The sequence below is a fragment of the Cynoglossus semilaevis genome, chromosome 8 (genome assembly GCF_000523025.1).
Source record: "Cynoglossus semilaevis isolate Cse_v1.0 chromosome 8, Cse_v1.0, whole genome shotgun sequence".
Classification (NCBI taxonomy): Eukaryota; Metazoa; Chordata; class Actinopteri; order Pleuronectiformes; family Cynoglossidae; genus Cynoglossus; species Cynoglossus semilaevis.
Window position 1 is genome coordinate 25,712,314 of NC_024314.1, and position 16,472 is coordinate 25,728,785.

At 40.7% G+C, this 16,472-nt stretch overlaps 3 protein-coding genes across 7 annotated transcripts in view; all 3 read right to left on the bottom strand.

The window, feature by feature from the left end:
* Nucleotides 1–3,348: 3,348 nt before the first annotated feature.
* LOC103382902 (cyclin-dependent kinase inhibitor 1B-like) lies at nucleotides 3,349–6,698 on the bottom strand. 2 transcript variants are annotated; one of them, XM_008315875.3, is made up of 3 exons: nucleotides 5,442–6,695; nucleotides 4,501–4,662; nucleotides 3,349–3,943 (listed from the first exon to the last, which is right to left on the bottom strand). In XM_008315875.3, exons 1-2 carry the CDS (start codon nucleotides 5,842–5,844, stop codon nucleotides 4,514–4,516), a joined length of 552 nt encoding a protein of 183 aa, XP_008314097.1. In that variant the 5' UTR covers nucleotides 5,845–6,695; the 3' UTR covers nucleotides 3,349–3,943; nucleotides 4,501–4,513. The 2 variants fall into 2 exon arrangements, with proteins under 2 accessions (XP_008314097.1, XP_024913443.1); XM_025057675.1 differs by lacking the exon at nucleotides 3,349–3,943 and adding an exon at nucleotides 3,950–4,071 and having other exon boundaries at nucleotides 5,442–6,698.
* Nucleotides 6,699–8,888: 2,190 nt separating this feature from the next.
* cdpf1 (cysteine rich DPF motif domain containing 1) lies at nucleotides 8,889–12,371 on the bottom strand. Of its 3 annotated transcripts, none has more exons than XR_003050332.1 (4): nucleotides 11,683–12,371; nucleotides 11,351–11,462; nucleotides 10,350–10,554; nucleotides 8,889–10,307 (listed from the first exon to the last, which is right to left on the bottom strand). XR_003050332.1 is itself a non-coding variant. In XM_008315874.3 (3 exons), the coding sequence occupies exons 1-3, from the start codon at nucleotides 11,793–11,795 to the stop codon at nucleotides 10,426–10,428; spliced, it is 354 nt and encodes a 117-aa protein (XP_008314096.1). In that variant the 5' UTR covers nucleotides 11,796–12,371; the 3' UTR covers nucleotides 10,315–10,425. The 3 variants fall into 3 exon arrangements, 1 of the variants encoding a protein (XP_008314096.1); XR_003050333.1 differs by having other exon boundaries at nucleotides 8,889–10,305; nucleotides 10,347–10,554; XM_008315874.3 differs by lacking the exon at nucleotides 8,889–10,307 and having other exon boundaries at nucleotides 10,315–10,554.
* A 524-nt stretch (nucleotides 12,372–12,895) lies between these two features.
* The window catches only part of pparaa (peroxisome proliferator-activated receptor alpha a), a 13,394-nt gene continuing 9,817 nt past the window's right edge, over nucleotides 12,896–16,472 (bottom strand). For both annotated transcript variants that reach the window (XM_008315872.3, XM_008315873.3), the window contains exons 6-9: nucleotides 15,804–16,003; nucleotides 15,157–15,423; nucleotides 14,260–14,503; nucleotides 12,896–13,760 (exon numbers count right to left, since the gene is read on the bottom strand). In XM_008315872.3, coding sequence (XP_008314094.1) covers nucleotides 13,516–13,760; nucleotides 14,260–14,503; nucleotides 15,157–15,423; nucleotides 15,804–16,003 — 956 coding nt within the window. In that variant the 3' untranslated portion in view covers nucleotides 12,896–13,515. The remainder of the gene's footprint in view (nucleotides 13,761–14,259; nucleotides 14,504–15,156; nucleotides 15,424–15,803; nucleotides 16,004–16,472) is intronic.

Consider the following 16,472-nt stretch of genomic DNA (forward strand, 5'->3'; position numbering starts at 1 on the left):
TGGATGGATGGATGGATGGATGATGGATGGGTGGATGGATGGATGGTTGGATAGAACTTCATTAATCCCTCAGGAGTTCCCTTCGTTATATTAAGGAAATGAAATTAAAATCTAAGAAGCAGCAGGAAGGGATGACAAGCAGGGAAACCGCTGCTATACGCTACTGTATGTTATTGCCATTACACTGTGGCTGGAAACCAGAGAAAATCTAAAGGAAATTGGTGTTTCAATGACCAGGACGTTCTGTCACTTATAGGAACCGTCAGCAGAACGTCATGAGTCGGTTTAACGTCTTCCCCTGATTTAACTCCTGGACTCAGGGTTGTAATTTGTGATCTTGATGTACTTCACATGCCATAATCTGAGTACGGTGACAGAGACTTTCCATCCAGCGGTCCTGTTTACATGCTGTGTTGCACACGGTTAATGAAGACCTGGAACAGTTTATAATTGTAGGCAGAAACATCTGACTGATGGCAGAGGTCGGCAGAGTTCTATCAGATGTACGACTCCCACCCACTCTGGGTCGACAGTCCTGACTTATAATGTGAAAAGTTTGTTAAATTGGATATGGAATTTCAGTCAATAATATGAGCACAAATCAATGCTAACAGGGTAATAAGAAGTTTGGTTTGAGGTTTGATTGCGACGGTGCTTTGCCCTGATTTGGAACAACCTCCGTTCACTGCCCTGGATTATTGACTGCAGTGGTGGAGCACTGGGAACTGTTAGGAGGCGGCTTTTTGCAACAAAAAAAAAAAGATACTTTTTAACGACGTTTCTAGATTATAATTTTTTTTTACATTAAAATACATGCATAACATCACAGTGTCATCTGCGTATATGTTGACTTACCTGCGTAAACCCCAGCACCGAGCAAATAGTAATGCTACTGAAAAGCTTCATTTCACAAATATTTATTTGCGTATACAGTACACTCGAGTAAACACGAGTTTTGTGTGTATTTCTTTTCTGTAAACTGAGGTTTTATGCTAGTGCTAGCTTAACATACATGTACACTGTACTCACCAGGATGTCCAACTGCCAGAGATTTTCTTTGACTTGACTTTCCCTTTTTCAGTTGACCCTGACCAAAAACAGAGGTAAAACAATGTTAATATATATATATATATATATATTTAATATTTGTTAATTATTTGTACAGAAGTGTCTTCTGTACAATTATTTGTACAGAAGTGTCTTCTGAAAAAGCTAACTTTTTTTAACATTTCAACACTGCTTTACAGCTACTAAAAAATCTCCGAGGACATTAAGGGACATTAATTATTAAAAACCAAGGTTCAAATGTCAGAGCGATGTTGAGAGGACAGGTAAATACATTCCTTAAAAAAATGTATTTTGTGCAGAGCCAGAATGCTGAATGGGCCCAGAATTGCTATAGCGCCCCCTAGGGGAGATGTTTCAGTTTATATAATTTTTTTTTTTTTTTTACTAAATGTCTGTTAGCTAAGAAAATTGAATGTTTGCAATATATATAAACATATGAAAGACATGTTTTTTTCTTCAAGATGTCAGTGTCATTTACAAACCCCTTTGTGAAGTCAGTGAACAGATTTTTTTTTTTTCTTTGAATATAAGCTAAGTATTACTGTTCCCTCCAAAAGTTTACAGAGAGGCCATGAGTCACAGTCAGTAAAAGCTCACACTCTCCCTCCCTCCCTCTCTCTCCCTCCCCCTCTCTCTCTCTCTGACTCTTCCAGGCTGGTATCAACAGGAAAGAGTCAGCCAATGAAACTAATTGTGTGGTGTGTGTTTTATGAAAAGAACAGCCTGTACTGTCCTGGGTTCCCGCCCACGGCGCTGTGACTGGCTGACTCCTGAGTGGTGTGCTTTTCGTCTGGTTGCTGTGATTGGAGCTGGGAAAAGTCAGTAACTCACCGCCCTCACCCACACCCTCCTTTTCCCCGGGACATACCCTTGTTGTTTTCAAGCTCAGAGTTGCAGAGCCGGGCTGAGAGTTTCTGCACTCGGCTGCAGGAGCTGCGGGTTTGAAACCTGTTGTTTTAATCGAGGCTTAAATCAAAACTGATTTTTTTTGTGTGTGTGTGTGATTTTGATGTATTTAAAAAGTGGAGTTCCTGTTATGCAGATTTTTACATAAGTACTTTTTGCAGAAGCACTACTTCTCGTGTGATTTACAAACGTTCGCAGTGATTGTACGTCACACCCACACGTCGTTCATTAGTGCTGCTTAATAACACGGCTGTCACTCCGTCTCCTGTTTGCAGGACTCTGCAGCCTGTCACTTCTCATGGGCTGTTCTACTGCAAACCTAAAGTGTGTGTTTGCTAAGGGTGGAGTGTGTGTGTGTGTGTATGTGTGTGCTGTGCAATCAAAATAGTGAACACATGCCTTTATTCCACCCAGCATTGTTTTTTCACTCTAAAATAATAAATTTAAAAAAAAATACAAAACACACTGGGTATGAAATTGATTATTAGGCTCAGTTTTGCAACAGTTTATTTTTTTAAAAATAATAATGAAAATATTTATTTACAAAAAAATGCACAGAAAACTTCGCTTTGGGAAGCTATACATACACCCACGAGAAGAAAAAAAAAAAAGGAAAAGCTCAATATAAATAAGTTAGTAAAACTTTTTTCAGTGTTTTGGAAAAATAATTAAAAAAAAGGCACACAGGTACACTTCAAAGTTTGACACCAAATATGAGGCAGTGTAACTTTGTTTTTCTGCCTTCACAAAAAAAAAAAAAGAGAGGAATTAACAATAGTGCAATTACATGTTCCACATGAATTCCACACCACAAACACAAATCTTTGATTCACATATTTGCATAATAAGTAGCCCAGTGATTCTAACACCTTTCATCTCCGTTTGACCTGGACTGTGGGGTGTATTACAAAGGCCTGGGGAAAATGCCACAGAGGAGCCGTTAAAATATGTTTGTTTTTTTTTTACCTAATTTGAATATAATAAAATCTAAATCTTAGGATTATTAGCAAATACTGTTAAAATTTGGTCGGATATTGCTAAGCAGTTTTTCGCCGCCCTGCCCTGCCCTCCCTTACCTTCCCTCCCCCTCCCCTCCCCCTGCCCCCCCCCCCGTGACCCCACCAACCCCATCCACAAAGGTACAAACTTTGGCAAAATCCCATAAAGAAATTAAAAAAGAAAAACTCCTTAACATACAATAGGGTGGTAAAGGTGGAATTTTGTTGTTTTTTTGTTTTTTTTTTTTTTCATGTAAACTTGATCTATCATGGCTGCTCCCAGGTGGATGGACCCTTGACTTTTACACTGGTGATGTTTTAACACTGGGACAAAATAAAGCCATAGAAAAAGTGAAGACATTTAGTTTCCACACAACCCTGATATTGTTGTTGTTGTTGGTTTTTTTTTTGTTTGTTTGTTGTTGTTTGTTTTTTTTTTCTTAAATCTGCATTTGCAACTTAACATCAAATTACCTGAAAGATAGTACAACAAAAATAATAATTTCTCTGCTGAAAATTGCACTGCAACTTCCCGAGTCAAATTCACACACTTAACTCAAATACATTAAAAACAAACAAAAAAAAAGTCATGAAAAGCATATGATGCTTTTTGTATGTGCTACATCTGAAACATAGGTAGTAGATTTAAAAAAAAAAAAAAGAAAGAAAAAAAAAGTTGAGCAAAAAATCCTTTTGCACACTGCTACATCGTCTGCTGCTTCTGAGGCAATTTAATTAAAAAAAAAAAAAAAAAAAAAACGAGTGCCGAAACTTGATAGTGTACATATTCAGTGCTTGTGCAGCCTCTTCTTCTTCTTCTTCTTCTTCTCCACCTCTCCGGAAAAAAGGCTGTTGTTTGTTTTTTTTTTCTTTTTTTTTTTCTGCTGTCGATCTTTTTTTTTTTTTTCATGACATTTTTCTCTGTCTCTGTCCATCAGATGATGATACACCAGCAACAGGTCTCCATGTCTCTGTGGGACGTAAGAGAGGACACAGGTTGTTGAACGGTGCACTACACATCTCATCTGATTCACACATGCACACCAACACAGACACAGTGTGAATGGCTGTGGAGGATTGGAATGTTGACGTGTGAGTGCTGCGTGCAGCGGATCAGAGACACAGAGACACAGAGAGAGAGAGAGAGAGAAATGTGTTTACAACTTTGTTGATGCTGATGTCAAACAGAACTCAAACTGTGCCAAAGACAACAGCACATGCTTATTATTCTTGCCGGTAAATGAAGTGTGTATGCAGACGGCAACTGAAGCTTATTAGGGGAAATGGTTGCATCTTTTTTTTTTCCCTCCCAACAACTGATTTGTTATTTTCAGCTCTCAAAAGTCAGTATAAAACAAAATTTTAAAAAATCAAATGTGAAGGTGACAGCAGTGGCTGATTCCTCCAGTAAATACGGTGTAATCTTTTTTCTGACAGCAGTGGCTGATTCCTCCAGTAACTACGGTGTAATTTTTTTTTTACTGAACATTATTTCAGGGAGAGAGAGAACAATGAAAACCTACTGTACCTGCTGCGGTTTGTCACACGACCACGGAACTTCCATTCTCCTGCAGGGCTCCTAAAACCTGACTCCCTGCACCGTCATCTTCATCATCACCACCACCATCATCATCATCATCTTCGTCGGTATGCGATTTTTTTGCACCCTGAGACTCAGTGGAGCAGGAACCTGGAGGAAATGATGTTGGGAAAAAAAAAGTTATATATAGTTATATAAATATTGCAACTCAATGCATTGAAAAAATAATCTATGTTTAAAGGGTGAGGAAAAGGGGGGGCAAAACGGAGGGGGGGGGGCGCTGATTTAACCACTGATCGACAGGAAATAGTAAACAGAAAAAATATCGTTAAAACTAAAGTATTTACACATAAATACTTTATATACAACGTATCTTTCAGGTGGACGTACATACGGTAGTATTTAAAGCTCCCGTTTCTCATACAGACGGAGGCAAAACGACTACGATTCTGCGGAGATTTATTTTCCACTGGCGTTTTAATGTTAAATAAATACATAAATAAAAAACGAGGAGGTAAAACGAAGACGTAACTACGGCTGACAGGATCCTTCTATCCGGGGACAGCTGCCTGTCTCTGTGCCGCCCTCTAAAACCGGGGAAAATACTCGGTAAGTTTTGGAATTTTTCCTAAAGTAGAATGAAAGACAAAGTATCTAAAAAAAAAAAAAAAAACGATGGCGCGATTCGCGCGTACACTCTGTGGAGTAAACGCGCAGCGGTGAAACTTCGTTAATAAGTTTGCGTGCTTTGTGTTCTTTCTTACGCATTACTTTCATTTTTTTTTTTTTTTTTAGCTGCGTGTAAACTCGGTCACAACTTGTTGCTTGGCGCCTCCGCATTGCAGCGCAGTGACACTGCAGAAAAAAAAATAGGAAGGGAGTTAAAGGAACGTGACAGCTAGAAGAAAAAAAAAGTCAAGTTAAATCACCTAAGTCTCCAGAGCGTCGTTTCCTGGCTCGGTTCGTGCCCGGCTGGAGACTCCTCTCAGCGGCATCCTCCCGCGGACTCTCCACGGGCGAGTCCTCGTCTCTCTCTGGCCGCTGGTGCGGCGGTCTCACGTAAAACTCCGGCGGGTTTCGATCCTCCTGCCACTCGAAATTGCGCGGACTCAGCGGTCTGTCTTCCACCGGGTCGAAGTTGTAGTTGTCCCGGAGCGTCTGCACTCCCTCTTGCACTAAATCATCCAGACTCCTCCGTATCTCCGCTGGATCAGGTTTGCCGAACAGGCTTCTGCGCACTGGCGGTCTGACGTTGTCCTGCTGCCGCGCATCCACCCTCTCCAATGTCGGGCTCGCATTAGAAAGGCGAACATCTGACATTTTGATGCACATAAGAGGGAAAAAAAGACACCGAATGCACCGCACAGAACAACCAAAGCTTCCCAAAGTCGCTATTTCCAACAAGTACTCCTTTAAAATGTGAAGTCAAAGGGATGACGCACGCATGCTCCACGCGTATCATCCAAAACGCGTACGCGTAAAAGTGGAATAAAGGTTCTCCGGAGGAAGAAGGGGCGTTCAAGTGAGCCACTCCTGTCAGGTCCGTGTGTAAGACTGATGAAAACAACAAGTCAAGCCATAACAGCCAACATGGCGTTACAGGGAGCTGTGAGTGAAGAAGTTGACATCAAGGACTATTTAAACAGTGGAGGCGACTCATTGGTTGCGCTGCAGGGACCGCCCTCTCTTAAAGAGATTTCTCTTAAAGTAGACCTGAGGCAGCAACAGCAGCAGCAGCAGCAGCAACACGGAGCATCAGCAGCGCGGAGGAGAAGGAGGATTAACTCCCGCCCGAGAACTAATTCACCTGACTGATCAGTTACGTTATAATGGAGAGATAATAGTCCTTTAAGTGCAGCAACAAAGGAGTGAGCGATCACGTGTTGTCTTCCCATTATCACCTCTTTCATCTAGACAGGCTTCAAGGTCACACTTTAAAATCAAGGTCATGTATAGTACACAGGAATGTGCTGGGGTTAAAAAAAAAACAACCTCACAGAAGTCTGAGGGTAAGTGGAACAGGTCTTAGGGGCTAACAAATCAGCATCAGTGTTCATCAACATGTGTCACATACGGTACTAACTGCAGTTTACCACAAATATGATCAGCGTTGAAGCACAAAAGCACGACGTCAACTTCTTTCAGCTAGCGCTAATATACAAAGAAGATGGGTCAATGCTAACAGTATCGGAATTTACGCTATGTACAACAAATCCTAAAACGGTCAATGCTAACAGTATCGGAATTTACTACAAATCCTAAAACCACACAGTTGTTTTTTTTTTTGTGCATTTATTAACCTCTTAGTCCAACCTTAATCATGACACATACGTGCCTAATCCTAATCCTCAACCTAACTCTAATCTGTCACTAATTCAAATCCCGATCCCAAAAATTCTGGAACCCTAAAAATACCCTCTCAATCTGAGGGAAACAGCAACATGTCCCCACGAGAACAGAGTGTCTGCACGACCATCAGCTGTTCCAGTATCTATACACACACACACACACACAACAACAGCATTATGTAACAACCAGGTGATTCACCTAATCCTCAGGGATTTAGACTAAGATCCAAAATACTACCATTGGTACGTGAACCACAGTTTGGGAACCTCTCTACATATCCACCGTACAAATCAAACTTGTGTTTCTATCAGAGAATTCCTTATTTGTAAGATTCTGGGGATCTTTTTTGATCGGGGTCAAAACCTGCTCTTAATGATCTCTTTTAATTTTAACAAATTCAAATAACAACAGTCAAACCTGACCAAACTCTGAGCCGCAGCAGTAACAGGCAGAGGTGAGTTACTGAAGGTCTGCGGTACAATCAGATGAATCAATCACCCGGCCACTGTGTGAGTGCCGCCACTTCTCGACACTGCATCTGATTTTGTGTCACATCAACAGCTTCAGGTCAGAAGTTGATTCAATCACTGGGAACGTCGTTAGCTTCGGCTACGAGATAAGTCCAAGACAATGACACTCCTGTTGAGCTATAATGAACAAGGCATGCCGAAAAGGTGCTCGTAAATATTCAATGTTGCTTAGAGACAATTAGTAACTCAATCTAGCCAAAAGGTGGCACTGTTTCCCTTAAAATGGATTGCCCCAAATCTAGATAAAGGGTTGACAAATTTGATAGATTTGAAAAACAAAAAACACTCCCACCCGCCATCACATTTCTTATCTCGCGCAACCCCTAGTGGCAGCTTGTTTATCGCCTGGAGATAACTGATTGTGTTTCCGTATGAAGGTAGCTAGTTCTATTCCAGCGTCCTCTCAGAGTCCAAAGGCGTTTGGACTGAGGGCTACTGTGATCTCCAAATCAAATTTCAAATGGTGGAACCGGCCTCTAGGTTCAACAGGAAAAGAAAATAGAGGCAGGTTTTGTGTCACAGAAGATGAATGGATTAATAAATGACAAGAGGGCATTTCTTCTTTTCTTTGTGGTTCATTGGCATACCGCCACCTTCTGGTCTGTTTCTTCACCTTCATCAACTCAAACTGCTCATTTGTTGGGTGCATTGTGCAACACCTTAATCACGATAGTTTGACTCCACGGCGTTTTCAAAGAACAGATCGGAGACAACAGCTCTGATTCCTGAAGGGCTGCAGTTCAGTGGTACGACTGTGACTTTGTGGAGACGGGTCTGTGAGACGGTCTGTGAGTGAGGTTTTCATGCAGAGCACCACGAAAGCCATAAATCTTAATTACAGCATTTGGTGACATCAGCTCTTCAGGATAGAGGCCTTCCGTCATCGTTGGCACGCTGCCTATCACTTTCAGACTTTGCCACCGCTGCTCGCGTTCTTTGCTGCTTCCTCCAATGACTCATGTTCACGGCCTTTGCCCTGCGAGGTTTGTGCTTTTCTTTTTCTTAGAGAACATTTTTTTCTCACAGGAGAGAATTCAACGGGAGTTCATGAGCCGACTTCATCAAATTTATTTTCCATTCATTCCCAGAGCTGCGGAGGAGTCCTGTAGTAACTGGGTGAAAACATCCACAGCAGCCGGCACTAAAAGTATACAGTGTGTGTCAATCTGCATTCCTCTGCAGCCTATGCCTGTAAAAGTCACTGAGCCTGCCTTCAAGCCATGCTGTTTCAGTTAACCCACGAGAAAGATCCAAACATCTCGTGATAAAAACACTGAGGATGTCTGTTTTATTGGTGGTGTGGCGTGGGATTGCACTTAATCCATAACGTGTTTAGGCTCCTACACATGGTGCTGTGTTGAGCACAGTGATCCATGAGCTGTGTAACAGATTTTGGTCAAGCTGATTAGACGGCACACGGGAGAAATAAGGCCAGAGAACATCTTGTTAAGGGCACACATGCAGAACCAACGCTTTGGGGGAATTCTTGTGATTTCCTTTTTTTTTTTTTTTGGTTCCTTGCACAGTTGGAAATACAGGGCTCATTTTTCCAGCTCTGCTGGGGTAGAGAGTACAAGTGAGTGAATCCAGCGCAGTAATTGTACAATCTTGATGACTGTGCAGATGTTTATTTGTTTCATTAGCATTTTGTTTTTCTCAGCCAAGACTGAGACTTCTCACCAGGAAGCAACGCCTTAAACAGGGCAGATAAATTTCCACCTACGAAGTCATAACAATGTTGTTTTTGAGTTTTGACGGCGCTGAATACTAATATGACAAAACTGTTTCATTTGACTCAACCCGGCTGAGTGAGATGATGGAACTACAGTAAAAACAAGCATTACTCACACACTAATTATTGAATAGAGTCACTTACACAGAACAGTCTTTTGGTGTTTTTTTATGATTTCACATTAAGAAAAATTGTTTTTGTTTTTTTCCTAAACTCTACAGATGTCAAGAGTTCACTTCACCAACAAACGAAAGAAATAAATAGGAGTGATGTTTCACTGTCAACACATGCCTGTGTCGTTTGTTAGATTAGATGTGTCGTAAATATTACTGGCTCCATATGCTGTTGCACTGTAATAAAAGTGTGTTCTGTCATATAAAAAAAAAAAAAATCTTTTTTTTGCAAAGCCCAGAAACAAATCAGGGCAGGGCAGTTTAATTAAATCTCCTTTAACTTCCACAGCTGCACAAACACGTAACAGGTTCTGAGAAAAGTCATTGGACTTAATGAGATAATGCAATGTCATCTTATTAGCACACGGAGTCAGATCTCTGTGTCCTCGGAAAGACACTTTTGGTTTTGGTTGCGATACTGACATAATTGTTTCTTTTTGTTACGTGCAGGTTATAATTGCCAAAGTGTTTTTCTGTGTGTACGATCCAACAGCGGCTCTGGCATCAACGGTCACACCTGCTCTTTGTTTGCTTCTATAAAACCCTGTGATACACAAATAAAAACCTGGCTGGCCAACGCAGGGCCGTAACACCCTGGCTACAAGCAATAATTTATTATATCCTAATGGATGTGCGCTAATTTCCGCCCTTGGTAATAAAATCACAGAGTAATAACATTAAAAACAACAACAACAGGTTTTCTTCATGTGCTTAAGGCCGAGGACTCTACCCACTCCTCCCAGTAAGGTGAAGCCTGCACCAGCCTGGTTAGCACCAACGTCTCCAAGAGTGTGAGGGGACTCGACCTCAGTTGCAGTCAGTCAAATGTTTTAATCATTTTAGCTAAATCTGTATGCAATCAGGGCGTGTGATGTATTTGGTCGTGATCCTTCATCTGACGCAGTAGTTAACTGTAGTAAGCCCCAGTCTTTGTCAAAAAAAAATCTGCTGAAACTACTCTGTTAATGTGTCATTTTAAATCCTGTAAAGTGTGTCCATAGCTTCAGATTTTTTTATAAAAAACTGTAAAGTGTGTCCATAGCTTCAGATTTAAAAAAAAAACCTGTGATTTATGGCAAAAGTAATTTAGATGTTTGTGCTCGACACCTGACGTGGGTCTGGACCAACATCATGAGACGCCAGCTTTGGATCTGTCCTTCTTCTTGGCCAACTCTGCCTGGATCTGATGAGGGAACTGGTCCAAGTGCTTGTTCACACACCGCATGCAGAACCTCTTGGTGTAGAACAGACTGCAGTCCTAAATGAATTACAGAGAAGAAATAGAGCATCAATGTGCCAGCCTCACACAGGCACCAAACCATGACTGCTCTCATTTAATCCCAGATACAAGCGTTTTATTCTCTCCCTGTCCAATCACCTAAAGCAGATTAATTGATTTGAAAGTCTGTACAGTTTGTACATGTTTTCAGTGTCACACACAGGACCAGCCAAAGTACAGTAGAACCAGAGTTCTAATTTCATCTCTGAGCTATTAATGCCAACTCTTACCAGAAATTAGAATCCCCACAATCATACCCATGTAATCCAATCTAATTATTACTATGTAGCTGATCTACCAAAAATGTAGGACTTTTTTTTCTTCCCTATGGTGGGATTATTTTGCTGGGAAAGTTAACTACAGGCCAATAGGGGGCACCATTGTTAGTCACTGTAAAAACCAAAAGAAAAAGTAAAAAACAAGGGGTGAAAAATACAAAAGCAAAGGCCAAAAAAGGATGAAAAACAGAAGCAGTGGTAACAGGCAGCTGCTCTCATAGCGCCATCTAGATGAGCAACAGAGAAAGGTGAACGTCAAAAGAAATGGATGAATTTCATTACTTTGAAAATAACCTGACCAGTTTCAAGTCATTGTACCAACTTACCTATAGTCCAGCTGTGTTTAACTGGCAGTTTTACCAGCAACGTGCTCTTTGTTTACTAACAGCAATGTTGAATCCCAGCCTACTATGTCTTGAACACCTTTAAAACTTACTTTAAACACTTAGGGAAATAAAGTTATTAATAATACACAGAGATGTATAACAGAATCTCACCTGTCCAACACAGACACACGAGTTGCACAGGCTGCAGGTTGATCCGAGGACCAGAAACTTTTCCTTGTCTGGACTGAAGGGGTCCCTGGTCACAAAACACTCCTCCAGTAACCTGACCAGATAGCAGAAGCACAGACACGTGTTAAAATATTTGCTTTACTTTTCTTGTTATTAGATACTAAATGTTTCAAGGCAGGAATGATTAAAAGTGTGTCAGAAACTGTCGTTCACACAGAACATGGACATTGACAGCAGCTGTCGCCGTTAGCTTTAGCACGGTTAGCGCGCTAAGGCGTGAGAGTTGTGGCAGCGATGCCCTGGTTTTTACTTACACTATCGCTCTAGTGTTTGGTGGCTTCTGTCCATAGTAAGAATACGGACTGGTTAAGTCACATAACTGGCAAATAAATGTTTTTGAACTGCTTTGGTGTGTGTTTTGTTCCATGGTCCAACAAACAAGTGATAGCGCCAGCCAGCTACATCCTGGATTTCAATGGGATCCGCCTTCACGTTTTTGTTTTTTCTTTTTGCACGAAACTTTACCGCCACCTACTGACGCGGGGGAGCAGTGGAAAACCACGTCACACCAAATTCAAGTTTTAAATACGTTATTTGGCTTTATCTTTGTAGAGCTCCGTCTTGTATTACACTACTTGTAATTTGTCGTGTAACAATTACGAAGCATAATTAAATAATATAATTTACTTTAAACAGCTTTAAATCAACACAAACAGAGGTTAAATATAACCAAGTCAGTTTGGCTTAAACCTCAAAATTCAAAATGGTAGCCCGAAAATAGCCGATGACTTACCCAACGGCTAAAATTTGCTACAGAACAACACTTTCAGTTACCCATGATAGCAAAATAAATGTAAGCCTAGAAAAAAAACACTTATACTCAAAAAGAAGATTATACAAACTTAACTGAAATGTAGCTGCTAAGGTTAATATAGTGTTTAAAATTCTCTACTACTGTAGAAGATTCTAGAAGAAAAAATACCTTGTGTCTAATAAAAAGCTAACTTAGCCAAACGTTACTTGCTGAAACAAAAAGCTATTAACAATTAGACTTTAAGCAAACAACATAAACAATATAACAGCTGCTTCATTAGACTGGTAAAAACGTAAGGGAAATAGAAAATAAAGAAAATAAATTAGACAAATATAGCTATTTATTTAGTTCTACCACACTGGAACCCCAAGTATTGTATGTTATTATATTGTTGTAAACTCTACTATACATGTTTAAAAAAAAACAGTTTTGCTACCAACATTTTAGTACAACATTGAAAGGTAATGCCTGTAGTTTTTTTTTTTTCTAACTTGTTCCTTTTACTGTGGTCAGCAAAGTCTGGCTATATTTACAAAATACAACATCCAACAGCAGCGGTGTTTGTGTCTAAAACAGTAAAAATACTGGCACTTCTTTTTTAATACTATGCAAATATATTTTAGTTTGTATGTAGTAACCCTAAACTGATAATGAGGTGTTTTAATGTAATCTATAATGATGTGCCTGGGTAAATAAATGTATAGAAGTTGAAATGACAGTATTTCCAAAAGACAGTTGGTTTATTAATATGAAAGACATTCCCTGGTCAAAGATTAAATAGTTAAACTATAGATCAACCGTGTTTCTTTGTGTGGTTACAACAGAGGTGCTTATCTGACGAAACGTTACCCAAAGTGGTGGAGTTAACCCTTAATGGCAAGAAGTTCTGAGAAAATGTGGCTCAAATCATTCACTCAACTGAGATTAAGGCAATGGTTTACGTTCCAGTTCACATTATTGTACACAGTTAGCCAGTTAAATCAGTGCAGCTATAACTATGGCGTTTGTTTAATTAAATGTCTGTATTTGCATAGTTTTCCATTAGTAGCTTTGAGGAAAATGGAAGACAGGAACGACTGCAGATGGCCCCAACTAAACGCTGTGTGGTGAGGGTTCCTTTTTCCTTGTGGTACTCCGGTCTCAGGAACGTCACTTCGATTTGGTTCCAATGGTGAGTTGGTCACAGCAGTCCATGTCCACAGTAACAATCGCACAAAGAGTTACCTACAGGACATTGATATGTATGGGAGTATCTGTGAATGTCATCACAGCAGCTGCGGCTGGTTTGACATCTTGACATTTTTCCAACGTCGGACCAAGGCGTGCCGACTCGTCAGTACATGTCTCTGTAGATCTCCTGCAGCAGAGGGTGCAGTGACGTGTCCTCCGTTGTTTTGATGTCCTGCACGAGCTGAGCATGCTCAGTGACCAGTGCCCGCAGGTCAGCCAGTTTCTGAAGAAGCCGGGGGAAGAGGAAGGTGTTGTCGGGATGATTGGCCAGCAGGTGGAGCTGTAGTGCTTGGACAATGCTCTCTTGCAGCCGCTCCACCAGAGGAACGTCCACCAGTCCAGGACGGTCTGAAAAACACAGAAGACAGTGAAGACGAGAAGTTTTAGTCACAGTAGTAAAGGTAGTAAAGGTAGTAAAAGTCACAGAAGTAATAGTTATAGCAATAGTAAAACAAGCAATAATATTTTAAGCAGTAGTAGCAGTAGTTTTAGAGTAGTGATAACAGTAGCAACAGTAAGCAGTAGCAGCATATGTAATAGCTGCTGTGATAGTAGTAGCAGAAGTAGCAGTCATATTAGTATTAATACTAGAAATAATATTTAAAGTGGTAGTAGCAGTTGTTGTATGGTATTAGTATTATTAGCAGTAGTAACAATAATAATAGTAGTACAGTAGTAAAATTAGCAACAATAATAATACCATAACAGTAACACTAGTGGAAGCAGTAGAATTATTATCAGTTGTAGTATCAGTAGAATCAGAAGTATTAGCAGTAGTAGTAGCAGCAGCAATTGTGGTAGCAGTACAAGCAGTATTTGCAGTAATAGTACAGCGGTATTGGTTCACCTCCACAGCAGATGATGGCAGCCACAAACAGGGCCAGGTCACTGTCGTCCAGCTCCAGGGAGTTGAATCGAGTGGCAAACTGAAACTTTGGCTCCATCATGTCGCTTAATGGACGACGGAGGCTTTTGAGGAATTCACGTGTGATGAAGCCTCCTCCCCGGGCCACCAGGAGGCCATCTTTGTTCATGCATGAAGCCAGCAGGGTGAAGATGGCTTCATGAACGCCATACTTTAATAAAGTCACCTGAAGGAAAGGCGAAAAAATGAAAACAAAAAAAAGATAAAAGCAAAAGAAAGAAAAAAAACATACAGTTGAGAAAATTCACTCCAACAAAAGATTGTTTACTATGTTAAACATGTTTGGAGAAATAATAAAGTCTATTTCTTACTTTTATGTTAGCATTTGGCTACTTTAGCTTGTTAGCCATGTTGGATAAATATTACATACTTTGGCAAGTTATTTATTCACCTTGGGCAATTTCAAACATCTTGTCACTGTTCCTTCTACTGTATATTTTGAACAATTCAATCTAATTCTTAATATTATTTAAGTAAATGTTACCCTTTTTGCTGAGCCAAAAAACAGGTTTATTCCTGTGCTAATGTTGTGCTATTTTTCTGAGCATTTGACATTTTTTGCTATAATATTTGACTAACTTTTTCTTCAGTATTTTGGTCATTTTCCTTTACCAAATTGGCTTTTCTTTGGGAGATAAAAAAACAGTAGGCTAATTTTGGGTTGCAGTGTAAATGTTAAGCTATTTACATATTATTTAGCTACTGTTTGTTACTATATAATTTATATATATATATATACATACATACACAATATACAGCAATTAATTGCAATTTGTATTATTTCAAGGGTGGTTTCCTCTGATTTGTGCAGATACCCACCTGATCATTCAGATCCAGATCCTGAAAACCTGGCACTGCTTTAGCGAACTCTGTCAGCTCTGTCACTGTTTCCACTGAAGTGCTCTGGCAGCAGTGGAAGAGCCGGGCTTCGGCCTCCCTCTGCTCCAGCTCCCCGCAAACCACACCTGCGAACACATCCCCACACCGAGGAGCGCTCTCAGCATCTGGGGGCTCACCGTTTACCATATGGACCGCTAACGTCTTCTCCGCCAGCTGGAACGTCTCCATGTCATGGATGATGAAAGGCTGTTGCGAAAGACAAAAGAGAAAATGAAAAATACTGAGGATGAACGATGTGGCCGTTTTTCAACCTATTCAAGAACAGACAACTTATTATTGGTTTGCTGAATAGAAAAATTCCACACCATGTTTTTTTTTTCTTTCTAGCATCTGTGCTAACTGCTGCTGCATCATTCTCTCTCAATTCATCTTTGCAATGATAAACTTTCAAACAACTTTTTAAATAAATAAATAAAAATCAATTCAATTAAAATTAAATCGAATAATGCTAAAAATAATATATGGGCAGGCAAAGACATGATTTGTTCTGTTGTAACATCAACTCTAGTTAGCTGTCTTTAGCTCATAAGCTAATTCGCTAAAAAGCTAATAACTTCCTCATTTACCGGTTTACTGGTCTTTCCCGTGAGGATGAGCCGAGCTTTGGCCTTGTTCATGTTGAAGTTCTTCATGTAGGCTTCGTGGATCTGCCTGACCAGAACCTTGTGGTCGGCCAGCAGGGGGCTCTCCACGTCTTTTTCCACCATTCTGCTTTCTGCCTTGAGCTTCAGCTTCTCCGCCTGTGGCATCCGACCAAACCGAATGGCTGGTGGACAGAAACAGTGGTCGTTAGCTACGGCTAGCAGAGGCTTTCTCTTATTATTACACAGGACATTTAAAGACATCAGCCGTTTCCTCCGAGCGCAGAAAACACGCCGACAAACACGCCGACAAACACGGACATTCATCCGAAACAGATGTGCCTGCTCTGTTTTGAGGACAACATGTCGGCTCCGTCTCAGGTTACTGACACTGTTCTGTCTGAGGAGGGAGGCCCGGGAAACGAACCCAATGACCCCTTTGGCTGAGGGTGCAGATGACAGCGCAGATGTGGAGCTGTGAGGGCCTGTGTTTTCTCAGTGCTGAGCTCAGTCCTGCAGGACATGGCTCTATAAAAACCCCCAGTCAATGTAAAGCTGGCTGAACCGGAGCCAACGGGTCCTGCTGTTACTGCGAGGAACACATGCTGCTTTGTTGACCCAGGATGTTTTATATAAGCGCAAATATATGTTCAC

Excerpts from the sequence above, each read along its gene's own strand:
- cdpf1 (XM_008315874.3), bottom strand. The coding sequence starts at position 11,795 with ATGGAACAAAACACACACCAAAGCAGTTCAAAAACATTTATTTGCCAG. Across the intron at positions 11,463-11,682 it reads CCAAACACTAGAGCGATAGT|GTTACTGGAGGAGTGTTTTG; the intron begins GTAAGTAAAAAC and ends CTATCTGGTCAG. Across the intron at positions 10,555-11,350 it reads CGTGTGTCTGTGTTGGACAG|GACTGCAGTCTGTTCTACAC; the intron begins GTGAGATTCTGT and ends TAATTCATTTAG.
- LOC103382902 (XM_008315875.3), bottom strand. The coding sequence starts at position 5,844 with ATGTGCATCAAAATGTCAGATGTTCGCCTTTCTAATGCGAGCCCGACA. Across the intron at positions 4,663-5,441 it reads ACGACGCTCTGGAGACTTAG|GTTCCTGCTCCACTGAGTCT; the intron begins GTGATTTAACTT and ends CATTTCCTCCAG.